Raw genomic sequence first — 12390 nt, 5'->3', positions numbered from 1 at the left:
ATGTAAATAGTTTGTAATCTAAATTAAGAACACTAATTGGCCGATAATTGCCACATTCTAGTTTATCTTTACCCTCTTTAGGAATAACTGAAATAATCGCTTCTCTCCAGGAAGGTGGAGTTTCTCCTCTCTGCAAGATCCAATTAAAGGTGTTAAGTAGTAATGGGGCTAACTGTGTCTTCAGGGACTTGTACCACTCTGAGGTAAACCCATCAGAACCCGGGGACTTTCCAGCCTTTAACCTAGAGATGGCCACGTTCAGTTCTTTGACAGTTACTGGTTCTAATAAACTTTCATTTTGTAAATCTGTAAGTTTAGGTAGATCTAAAAAATTCAATACACTGTCTATATAGGGCTCATTGGGGGCCCGGGGTTGGGAGTACAGCTCTCGATAATATGTTTCAAAACTCTCTTGAATTTTCCCTATTGTACTCTCCACAAGCTTTGTCTTTGGATTCTTTATTTTATGAATTGTATTGTCTGCTTGTTGTTTTCGTAATTTATATGCTAATAATCTAGCTGATTTACCTCCTACTTCATAATTCTTTTGTCTCAGGTAAAGAAAATTTCTTTGAGTTTCCAACGTATAAATATCATCAATTTCACTTTGCAATTTCCTAATTTCCTGTTTTCGATTTGAATTACTTTTGTTGCTATCTACAACTTGAAGTTGTTTTAATTTTCCTTGAAGGTCTGCTAATTTTTGTGCATTGATTTTTTTCATGTGAGTAGTAATGGAAATAATTTTCCCTCTCAGTACAGCTTTCAATGTATCCCATAAAATCACTGGTGATGTTTCTCCCATGTCATTAAGGTCTAGATATTCTTTGATTTCTCCCCTTAATCTCTCCATTACTTTTAGGTTATTAAGTATATGTGAGTTTAGCCTCCATAGTGTTTTCCTCATTTTCCTTTCCAGGATTAGAGACATAGAGACTGGGCTATGATCCGACAGATCAATTGTTGCAATATTACAGTTTTTTATCCTGAGTCTATCTGTATTAAAGATAAAGAAATAGTCTATCCTTGAATAGGCTGAATGAGGGAAAGAGTAATATGTATAATCTTTACTAGTAGGGTGTAATTCCCTCCAGACATCTATAATTCCCAACTCCTCCATCAATGAATTCACTTTCCGAGTCAGAGGTTTATTCTGAGTAACTATTCTTGAAGAATCTAATATAGGATTTAATCTAATATTAAAATCCCCTCCACAAATTACTACCCCTCGAGAACTGACCATTAGGTCAAAAATGTGTCTATAAAATGACCATTCACTACCTGGAGGAGCATAAACATTCAGCAATGTTATTTCTGTACCTTCTATTCTTCCTGTGATTTTTACAAACCGTCCTTCTTTGTCTCTAGTCTCTGAAATATGTTCATAATTAAGAGTACTTGATATTAAAGTAGCTACCCCTCTTTTGTGACTCAATTTATATGATGAATAAAATACATGCTTAAAGCCCATTCTTTTTAATTTTCCATGTTCAGATTGGCTCATATGTGTTTCCTGGAGGAAAGCTATTTGTGCCCTCTCTTTTTTCAATTTAGACATAATCTTATTTCTTTTAATTGGATTCAAAACCCCATTAACATTATAGGAAATTATTTTTACCAATTCAGTTTGCATTTTTCTCTAGTAGAAAAAAAGCACTCTCCTTTTCTAACCAAACAGTAAGCAATCCCTTCTCAACAGTAAACCAAGACATATAACCACACCCTAGACATTTCTGAACGTATAACATTTGAAAATTTTCCCCGACTTCCCACAGTGAGGCCTGAGCACCGACCCGCCTCAGTTCAGAGGGATAACCTCTATCTTCACCCTGTGTTAGAGGGCCCTCAGCAGTTTGAATAATCATAGAGAATTTTCTCCTATTTATGTCTCGACCATATTGCTATCATTCAAGTTATTCCGCCTAGATTATTTTCAGTTACCAGTTTTCATTTTACTTTTAAGTCCGATTTACTCTTTTCAGTCATTTCTCTTAATTAATCTGTATTCTCTGTACATTCGCGTCTGAATATTTGCAGCTTTTCCTTGTAGTTTGACACTCTGGTTCGAGTGGAGCGTCCTCGCCCCACTAACTGCCACGACTTCTGCCGAATCCTCTCCAGTAGCGACGCCGGTTGGGTGATAACTTTAATAGGTAGTCCCCGGTCCGCCAGGTCCGACGTTGCCTCCTCCACCGTAGCGTAAGTTTTTGTCCCTTCGTCGTAAAAGACTCTCAGCCGAGCTGGATACAGGGTCTGGAATCTGATGTTGTTTTCCTTCAGGACTCTCCGTGTTTCCGTATATTCCTTCCGTCTGGCAAGAATCCCCGGTGCGTAGTCGTGGTCTAAACTGATTTTACAGTTGTTCCACATGAAACCTTTCTTTTGCCATGCTCTTTTAAGCACCTCTTCCTTCGTTCTGTAACTGAGAAATCTGATCAGAATCGATCTGGGCTGGGTGCCTGCCGGAGGCTGTGGTGCCAATGCACGGGTAGCCCTTTCTATCTGTAGGTCTTTTGCGGCCGGTATATCAAGGTTCTCTCTAAGCAGCTTCTCCACGAAGGGAATCATCAATCCGGGTTTACCTTCGGTTCCTTCGGGAACTCCGTAGATCCTCACATTTTCCCTTCTCGAATGGCCTTCTTGATCTATTAGTTTCCACTGGAGTTGGTCTTGTAGCTTCAGCATTTCTGCTATCACTTCCTCGGCATTTTGTAGCTTCTCTTCAATTCCAACAATCCTCGCTTCGGCTTCATCTATCCGCGAGTTAGTTTTTACTATTTCTCCTTTAATATCTTCCAGCTGTTTGCTGTTATCTTGTCGGAACTCGCGAATCTCTCCGAGAATCAAAGACAAAGTCACCGATTCCCCCTCATTATCTCCGTCCTGGCTTGCCGTGGGAGAGCTAGGCCCTTCGCCTTGCTGCATCTCTTTATGTTTATCAGCCTTCAGAGCGGACTTTTTATTCTTGTTCTTAGACATCATCCTTGCCCCTTTTATTAATATAGTTATGCAATATTAAGTATTTGTCTAAATTCGATTTTGGGGCAGTTTACCTTCTTTCTTGTCGAGAGACCTTTTCCTTACGCCGCCATTCCCTTGATGACCCAGAAGTCACCCCCGGAGTTTAAGAAATTATTATGATTGTATTTGATACATAGGAATGCCTTAAAGAATCTCACGCACCAGATACTCTTCACCCATCCTGAACACGAGATCCCCTTTGCCCATTTCAGATAACCTGTCTGTTGATTAGATGCTCATTGATTCCTGTCTCAAACATATGGTTGGGAGCAAGGAAAATGTGTTGGACCAAAATGTGTTCATTTTGATGCAAGAGGCTTGGTAGGTAAGGTAGATTAACTTAAGATGTAGGTACCATTGTGGAAACGTGGCTAAGGGAGGAACAGGACTGGCAGCTTAGTTTTGCAGTTTACTGGTGCTTTAGGCCGTATAAAGGCAGAGGAAAAAGAGGAGGGTAAGGTGTGTTTCTGATTAAGGACAATATCACAGTAGCCGTCAGAGATGAAATTACTGATAGGTCATCCAATGAGGCTTTATAGGTGGAGCTCAGAATTAAAATAAAGATGATCATGTTGTTCATGAGGCCCCCATGCAGTCAAAAAAATTTAAATAAGAAATATGCAAGGAGATTGAGCAGAGCTGCAAGAATAATAGGGTTCTGACAGTATGGGATTTTAACTTTCCTAACAGAGGCTGGGACTATTGTATTGTTAAGAGCTTAGATTTGGTCAAATTTGTTAACTGTGTTCAGGAAACTTTCCTTGGGCAATATAAAAAAGTGCCCTGCAAAGGACAGGGCAATGATCGAGCCACGTTGGTGTAATGGGGCAGGGCAAGTGACTGAGGTGACAGTAGGGCAACACTTTGAGAGTAATTACCATAGTTCTATTAGTTTTAAAACAGATAAGTAATGGGACAGTCTGGTCCAAATTCTAAATAGGAATAAGGAGAATTTTGACAGTGTGTGACAGGTGCTTGCAAAAGTTGATTGGAGCAGAAATAAAAGATTTTCACTGTATGTGTTTTGATACCTGTGGCAATAATAAATTGATTACCGATATTAGGGATTCTTGGCATTGTGGTTCTCTAGTCTTTGCTCATCCTTGTCAGCTATGAAGCAACAAATCCTCCTCACTGTAGTTTTGGACAGGTGATGACAGAGGACTCTCACCCATCACAGTTGGGAAAACAGCAAGAACATCTGTCAACCAGCAGGCAGTTCTGGCCTTTGATGTCCTGCGCCCAGATCAGTGCCAGCCACTCTGTGGAGTGCTTCCAACCTCTCTCTAAACAACAGGGTTCATAATTGCAGCACCAGCACCTTGGCAGTGCCCCCACCTCCAGGCCAGACTGCTGCTCACGGTGGGATGTGGTAGTGGTGGTGGGGGGGAGCGGAGAAGCAGCCCCTTGGTCCAGAATTAAAAGCTCCTCCCATCCTCCACTGCAGGAGAGAAACTTGGGGACACAATACAGAAGCACTTGGTAGAAGATGCAAGGTAGGGAGGAATGCTGGGAAGGCAAGATTTCACATGTTTAAATGAGTATGTTTTCATTTCCTGCACAAAGATCTTGATTCAAGTTCAAGTTCCATCCCTGCTCTCCTGGCTGGTGCTACAGAGTCAAAAGAAGGGGGCTATCAACTCGGGGATCTGGAGGAACTACATGGGTCTTCATTCATTGACACTGGCCGTCACTGACTTCCCATGAGTTTGAAAAGGGGCTTCCATCCACAGCTACCGAAGTGTGTGGACTTCATCTACCTGCACCTTGTACCATACAGACACTGAGGTAACAATGAAAGGAAGGTACAGTTTCTAGTGAACAAGCTGCATGATTTGGAGTGTATGTTAGCAAATAGTGAACCCTGTTAGGGTGACAATGTTTGAGGAAATGTAATGGGAAATATGGCTCCCCGGTGTAACAGTGCAGAAGTCAAACCACCAATGGGGTAAATGCCAATCCAAACTATCCTTGGACGCCTACTCACACTTAACAGAATAGGCAATGATTCGTGGCATTTTGGCAGAACTCAAAGGGCAAGTACATGCAGGGTTCCCTCTGGTCCAGGGATGATTGAGGGGCAAGTATAGAACTTTCAGCTGCCCTGGGCTTCATACAGTCATCAGCTAAATCCCAGACATTAGCCTCAATTACAGGAGAGGGGAATAACAACATTTATATGGCTACAGCAATTCTACTCAGAGAACCTCTGGCCACAACCACAAGATCAGCAAGTCATAGTTATCCCTTTTCTGTAATTGATCTATGGTCACTATTTCCTAAAGATTTCCCTGCTTAACCTCATTCCCAATAAGTGATCTCTTAATGACACTCTGCTCCTTGGACTGGGAAGATAATAATGCAGTAATTTCTCCTGAGCACACTTCAGTAATTCTCACTCCTCTTGCCCTACTGTTGTCCAAATCAATATTCAGGCAGTGACACCCCTCATTTCTTGTTACTCATTGTTCTTAAATACCTTTGTAAATTTCTGTACACATTTTCTATTTCTTTCCGCTTGTTGGCCAATAGAATACACTCAAAAATGTAACAGGACTTGTTTAACTCTAGTTATTCGAATTGTGTCTTTACCCCTCAAGACTGCCCTCTCTTTTCTGTACTCTAATATCTGCTTAAATAATTTTTCCAGTCTCTCCTATTCCTTATCTGTCTTTCCCAAACACTGAGAGTAAGTCTAGCCTCTAATCTTGTTCTGAGTCAGATCCCTGTGTCCCAGTATCACAACTCCAGCTGATAATTTATGCCTGCAGTCCACCAACTTAATGACTTTGACTACACAGATTAGATGAAAACTGGACTCCTGCCCTATCTGCTTACCGTGTCCATGGTCAACTACTCCCTCTGCCTGAAAGCAGACATGAGTTAGTGAAAGAGGCAAAGCAAGACAAAGCTTGGTGACAAAGGTAGCATTTCCAAGAGCTCGACCAGGTTTCTGAAACATAATCAGACTCACTCTGGTGCCTGGGAAGAAGAAACCATTCTGCATCTAAATCCTAGAAAAGCCAACTTTAAATAGCAGAGTCGAAAACATATTACCACAGCTGTGTCAGTGAGTGACTCATGCAGATGTTTTGTTGCTAAGCTATGAGCGAGAACTTCAGCAAACAAGGGAAGTTCTTTCCTTACATTTTACACTTAAGTTCTGTCTTAGTTTCACAGAGCACTTATCAGGTCATATGTGGTCTAAGTTTCAGAGAGCACTTACCAGATCTTATGTGGTCTTAGTTTCAGAGAACACTTACCAGATGTATTGTCCGCCATAATCGCCTCTTTAAGGGCTCACTGCCAGTTAAACTGTCAGCCAGATCTAGCTGCTGTGGTCTCACTGAGCAAGTCCAACACTGAGCAGGGCCAGCTTTGCTGTGAATGAGAAAAGCCCTTGAAATGAGACAGTGTGAAGGAGAAGAGAGTGACCATATAAAGATACTCAGCCACTATTCAATCTGCTTCACTATATTCAGAAAGAGATGAAGTTAATTTTCTTCCAACAGTTTTAATGAAATCTGCATCTACCTTAGATTTTTCAGCAGGTCAATTTAAAAGGCTGAGTTAAAGGTCTGCTGCACGCATCATCAGAAGAACTCTTCCCGGCAGTGTATTAAATGTCTTTCTACCTGTTTACCTATTTAAAAGGTTTCACTTTCCAAAATTTTTAGTTTCATTTTCTATTGAGTTCTCCACCCAAGCCAAAGAATTGAGAAACCATAACAAATTGCCTGAAGAAATACAGCAATCAAAACATATTTTAAGGACAATAACTATAATGTTTTTATGGCATGGTTATATATTACTTTAGATGTGCTAAATGACGTTCTACCTTAAGCTGGTCCGTGGAGACAACAGGCTGTTGCGTTGTTGAGCTAATGTGCAGCAGGCAAACTCTCAAAAGGAAATGAGGCTGCAGAAAGTGGAAGGGACATCTGAATTTAGAAACGCAAACACAAGGAAATCTGCAGATGCTGGAAATTCAAGCAACACACATCAAAGTTGCTGGTGAACGCAGCAGGCCAGGCAGCATCTCTAGGAAGAGGTACAGTCGACGTTTCGGGCCAAGACCCTTTGTCAGGACTAACTGAAAGAAGAGCTAGTAAGAGATTTGAGAGTGGGAGGGGGAGGGGAGATCCAAAATGATAGGAGAAGACAGGAGGGGGAGGGATGGAGCCAAGAGCTGGACAGGTGATTGGCAAAAGGGATATGAGAGGATCATGGGACAGGAGGCCCAGGGAGAAAGAAAAGGGGGAGGGGGGGAAAAACCCAGAGGATGGGCAAGGGGTATAGTGAGAGGGACAGAGGGAGAAAAAGGAGAGAAAGAAAAAGAATGTGTGTATATAAACTGTTACATGCCTCAAGGAGATCTGTGGTTTTTTTTGTGTGAGAATGATGTAATGGTCTTTTGGAGGTCACCTGATGTAATTTTCCCGCTGATGTGAAGTCACGTGATGACATGTGCACCATGGGTATATAAGGGTAGACCTCAGATGACGCAGTTAGTTTTTTAGTTTGTAGATTTCCAGGTAGAATGTGCTGCGTCTCCGTTTCTGTTGCATATTTGTTTTAATGACGCAGTTTCATTTTTAAAACGGTTGTACGTTCTATTGCAAGATAATATTATTGGACTGGGGTGTATGGGGTGTTAGGGAAGGGTAGCACCTCTGGTGGGGGAACATGTCGCATCCTTTTCAGGGCGTTTAGTCCACCTTTGGTCCCCACCTGGCACTCAGCTCTCACCTGTGGCTCCCCGTAGCTGTTTGCATGCGACAGCGGCCACACCCCGGGCAACGGCTTCGACAAGCCGGCTAAACCAGGTGAGGGTAGCTGACGGGTCTCAAACCCTCGGTGAGATAGGGAGTTGTCTATCCCAGCATGTGAAGACAGACTCCGGCGGATTGAGCGGACGAGACCAATGGAAAGTCCAACGGTCAAGAAGGCAGTCTCTACAAGCGTCGTGGAACGTGTAAAGCAGGATAAGACACAGAAGACGTCCTGGTCATCCATTGCGCCTAGTCCCATCTCCAGCCATCTAGACTCTGTCTTGCCACTGGATCCAGATGGGAACTGGGAAGAGAGAGTGAGGCTGACGCTGCGCAACTCTCCCTCACTTAAATTCAAATCACAGCGCTAGTCTCGACACCATCATAATGGTGTCGAGGTCCTCATCGACGTCAATGATGGACGAACAACAATTATTGGACTGGAAATTTTTGGTGAGATGTGCTGATTTACCCTATTCCAGCAGCAGAAGGGAGAGTGAAGACTTTATCGAAGTACAGGACCGAAGGACCGAGAGGAGTTGGCATCGCTCGGCAGTTTAACAAAGGAGCGACCTTATTGAGTCTTCATTGAAGGAGTATCTGCATTGAGATAACTCTTGCCAAAAGAGCAAAGAGTTCATGCAAAGGTTTGCTCTCTAGAAACCAAGGTCAGTTGTTTTAAACTGTTTTATTTACTGCATCATGAATCCTTCGGACAGAACCAGCAAGAAAGTTGCATCTATGAAGAAATCCTCCTCCAGAGAAGTCTCTCCCAATTGAACGTATAAATCTGTTGGACTTTCGAATTTACCATTTTAAGAACTATATCTGACTTTAACGCTTTAAGAACCAGTGCCGAGTGACGACTTGTTGAACGGCTGCATAATTGTTAACTTCCGGTTAAAGTTTTTGTTTGTTTTTTTCCTTATTGTTTATCCGTGTTTAATAAATGTTTGGTTGTTTTTATATAACCTGTGTTGATTGATATTCATTGTTGCCAGTTACGTAACATAATCTGTGGAGGCTCGTCCGGGATGTGTTCCGATTTTGAGTTTAAGTGCTGGTAATTGCCATTTTGATTTGGAAAAGGGAAATATCCAATTTTTTTTTGGTTTGATTGGTGTGAGTAGTATTCGGCAACAATGGATATTGATGGGTTTTTGGACACGCCTAACTTGGGGTCTTAAGAGAATGCGAGAAAAACTGAGGTATTGGAGATTGCTAGGAAGTTGGATATTAAAGGAATTACGAAAAATTCCACCAAGGTTTTTATACAACGCAAAATCACTGAGTATTATATTAATTTGAAATTATTTGATGAGGAGGTGTTAGATAAGTTTCCAATCAACAATCTGGAAATGCAGTTACATCTTGAACAGTTAAAGTTTGAAAGATTTAAAGCGGAACTGGAAGAAAGCGAGGCTAATAAAATAAGGGAATTTAAAGGAAAAGAAGCTGAAAACAAGAGGATATTTGAGCTAGAGATGCAGAAATTAAAGTCCGGGAATCATTCTTCTGGTTCTATGAAACAGTTTATTGCTAGTCGTGAGGTTATTTTGGCTCCTCCATTTAATGAAGCTGAAGTGGACAAATATTTCCAGCATTTCAAAACTATTGCTCTGAGTTTAAAGTGGCCAAAAGACCAATGGCCAGTGATGTTACAAAGTGTAATTAAAGGCAGGGCACAACAAGTTTATACAGCTTTAAATGCTGATCAGGCACTGAATTATGATATTGTTAAGCAGTACGTTCTGTTGGAAGATAATATTATTGGACTGGAAATTTTTGGTGAGATGTGCTGATTTACCCTATTCCAGCAGTAGAAGGGAGAGTGAAGACTTTATCGAAGTACAGGACCGAAGGATCAAGAGGAGTCAGCATCATTTGGCAGTTTAACAAAGGATCGACCTTATTGAGTCTTCGTTGAAGGAGTAGTGACCTGCATTGAGATAACTCTTGCCAAAAGAGCAAAGAGTTCATGCAAAGGTTTGCTCTCTAGAAACCAAGGTCAGTTGTTTTAAACCGTTTTATTTACTGCATTGTGAATCCTTCGGACAGAACCAGTAGGAAAGTCGCGTCTATGAAGAAATCCTTCTCCAGAGAAGTCTCTCCCAATTGAATGTATAAATCTGTTGGACTTTCGAATTTACCATTTTAAGAACTATATCTGATTTTATCGCTTTAAGAACTGTTTTCACATTTAACACTTTAAGAACCAGTGCCGAGTGACGATTTGTTGAACGGCTGCATAACGGTTAACTTCTGGTTAAAGTTTTCGTTTGTTTTTTCCTTATCGCTTATCCATGTTTAATAAATGTTTGGTTGTTTTTATATAACCTGTCTCGATTGATATTAATTGTTGCCGGTTACGTAAGAAAATAAATAACGGATGGGGTACGAGGGGGAGGTGGGGCATTAGCGAAAGTTTGAGAAGTCAATGTTCATGCCATCAGGTTGGAGGCTACCCAGATGGAACATAAGGTGTTGTTCCTCCAACCTGAGTGTGGCTTCATCTGAAAGTTTTTGTTGTACTGTGTCTCTCTAGGTAACACTGCATTTCTTATGACCTCAGTGCCCATTCTAACCTTTAATGTTTGTGCTATTCCTTGTCCTGGGTATCAGGATGTTGAAGACTTTCCAACATATACAAAATGAGCTGCCAGCAGAAATGATTGGGCCAGGTACAATAACAACATTCGAAAGGCACTTGGACAGGTATGTGGATAGGAAAGGTTGAGAGCAATATGGACCAAATGCAGGTAAATGGGACTACCATCGATGAGTTGGGCTGAAGGATCTGTTTTTGTACTGTGTTACGCTATGACTCTAAAACTCATAGCAAGACAAGTAAGCAATTATCACCATAAGACCCCAGGTTAGCAGATCAAACAGCAGGCTTCACCCATTACAAAGCCACTGACATTAAGCAGGAATGTAGAGAAAGAGTCAGAGTACGTGTTTTGTCTAACATTTGGAAAGCCATGTTACCTAGTCTTGATCGACAGACTGATATGGGAAAGAGTTTGGAAGGTAGCTACCTGGTCAAGAAGGGAATTGTGAGTGCACAGGGATCTCTAACTCTGGCTCCTCACTGAGGTAGACTGGGGATGCCAGCAATGGAAACAAGAGCTAGCATGCCAATTGTAAAACAAGGAATGGGTGCTCCACAGCTGGGTAGGGGAATGGTAGGTCTGCAACAGGACAGGGAGGTAGGTTGCCATTCTTTGGGCAAGCAGTATATATACCACCTTCGGAACAGAAATTGGGGATTCCAGTGGTGGTTTGGGGTGCCTTTTGAAATCTCATCCTTGTAAACAGTTTGGAATCTTCAAGCGTGATGGGCAAATCCTGGTAGACTGCATGGCAGCACTGGAGCTGCGTATGGACTCACTTTGGAGCATCTGAGATGCTGAGAATGTTGTGGATAGCACATTTAGTGAGTTGGTCACACCGCAGTTTAAGGATCTAAGGAAAGATAGGGAATGGGTGACCAACAGGAAGAGTAGTAGCAAGAAGATAGTACAGGAGTCTCCTGTGGTCATATAGATATACTACTCTGGAGTCTGTTGGGGGAGATGGCTCAAAAGGTGAAGGCAGCAGTAGCCAGGATCATGGCACCGTGGGTGGCTCTGCTGCGCATGAGGGCAAGAAAAAGAGTCGCAGAGCTGTTGTGGTAGGGGATTCCATGGTAAGTGGAATAGAGGGGAGCCTCTGTGGCCGCAAACAGGACTCCCATATGGTATGTTGCCTCCTGGGTGCAAGGGTCAGGGATGTCTCAGAGAGGCTGCAGGGCATTCTGAAAGGGGAGGGTGAGCAGCCAGCTGTTGTCATGCATGTAGTTACTAACGATATAGGAAGAAAGCAGGATGAGGTCCTACAAGCCGAATTTAGGGAGCTAGGAGATAAATTAAAGAGTAGGACCTCAAAGGTAATAATCTCAGGATTATTACCGGTGCCATGTCCTAGCCAGAGTTGGAATGGCAGGATAGCTAGAATGAATATGTGGCTTGAGGGGTGGTGCAAGAGGGAAGGTTTCAGATTCTTGGGGCATTGGCACTGCTTCTGGGGGAGGTGGGACAAGTACCATCCGGACGGTCTACATCTGGGCAGGGCCGGTCCTAGGGAGATTGCTTGCTAGTGCTGTTGGGGAGGTTTTAAACTAATATGGTAGGGGGATGGGAACCCACACAGAAAAGAGGGAAGTGATACAGAGACCAAAGCTACCTTCACCTGATGAGCCATCTGCCCCAACAAACTCCAGAGTAGTATATCTATATGACCACAGGAGACTCCTGTACTATCTTCCTGCTACTACCCCAGATTCTAAAAGGACAATGAGTATAAGGGCACTTTATCTAAATGCCCGTAGTATTAGAAACAAGGTTAGTGAACTTGTGGCACAGATCAGTACCAAGGCATATGGTTTAGTGGCCATTACAGAAACCTGGTTGTAAGGTGGAGATGACTGGGAATTAAATATTCAAGGGTATCAGGTAATACGGAAAGATAGGCCGGAAGGCAAAGGAGGTGGGGTGGCGCTCCTAATTAAGGGGGATTTTAACTTCCACATAGATTGGGTGAATCAGGTTGGTCAAGG

At 42.4% G+C, this 12390-nt stretch overlaps 1 protein-coding gene across 3 annotated transcripts in view; it reads right to left on the bottom strand.

The window, feature by feature from the left end:
• LOC134351730 (cytidine and dCMP deaminase domain-containing protein 1-like) overlaps positions 1-7066 on the bottom strand; it is a 121451-nt gene extending 114385 nt beyond the window's left edge. For 2 of the 3 annotated variants that reach the window (XM_063058314.1, XM_063058316.1), the window contains exons 1-2: positions 6860-7066; positions 6285-6402 (exon numbers count right to left, since the gene is read on the bottom strand). In XM_063058314.1, coding sequence (XP_062914384.1) covers positions 6285-6303 — 19 coding nt within the window. In that variant the 5' untranslated portion in view covers positions 6304-6402; positions 6860-7066. Of the gene's footprint in view, positions 1-6284; positions 6403-6555; positions 6652-6859 lie in introns of those variants that run through there. The other variant, XM_063058315.1, reaches the window with a different exon arrangement.
• Positions 7067-12390: the final 5324 nt, after the last annotated feature.

The sequence above is a fragment of the Mobula hypostoma genome, chromosome 9 (assembly GCF_963921235.1).
Source record: "Mobula hypostoma chromosome 9, sMobHyp1.1, whole genome shotgun sequence".
In the NCBI taxonomy this organism is placed as follows: domain Eukaryota; kingdom Metazoa; phylum Chordata; class Chondrichthyes; order Myliobatiformes; family Myliobatidae; genus Mobula; species Mobula hypostoma.
This window is presented reverse-complemented; position numbering and strand designations above follow the sequence as displayed.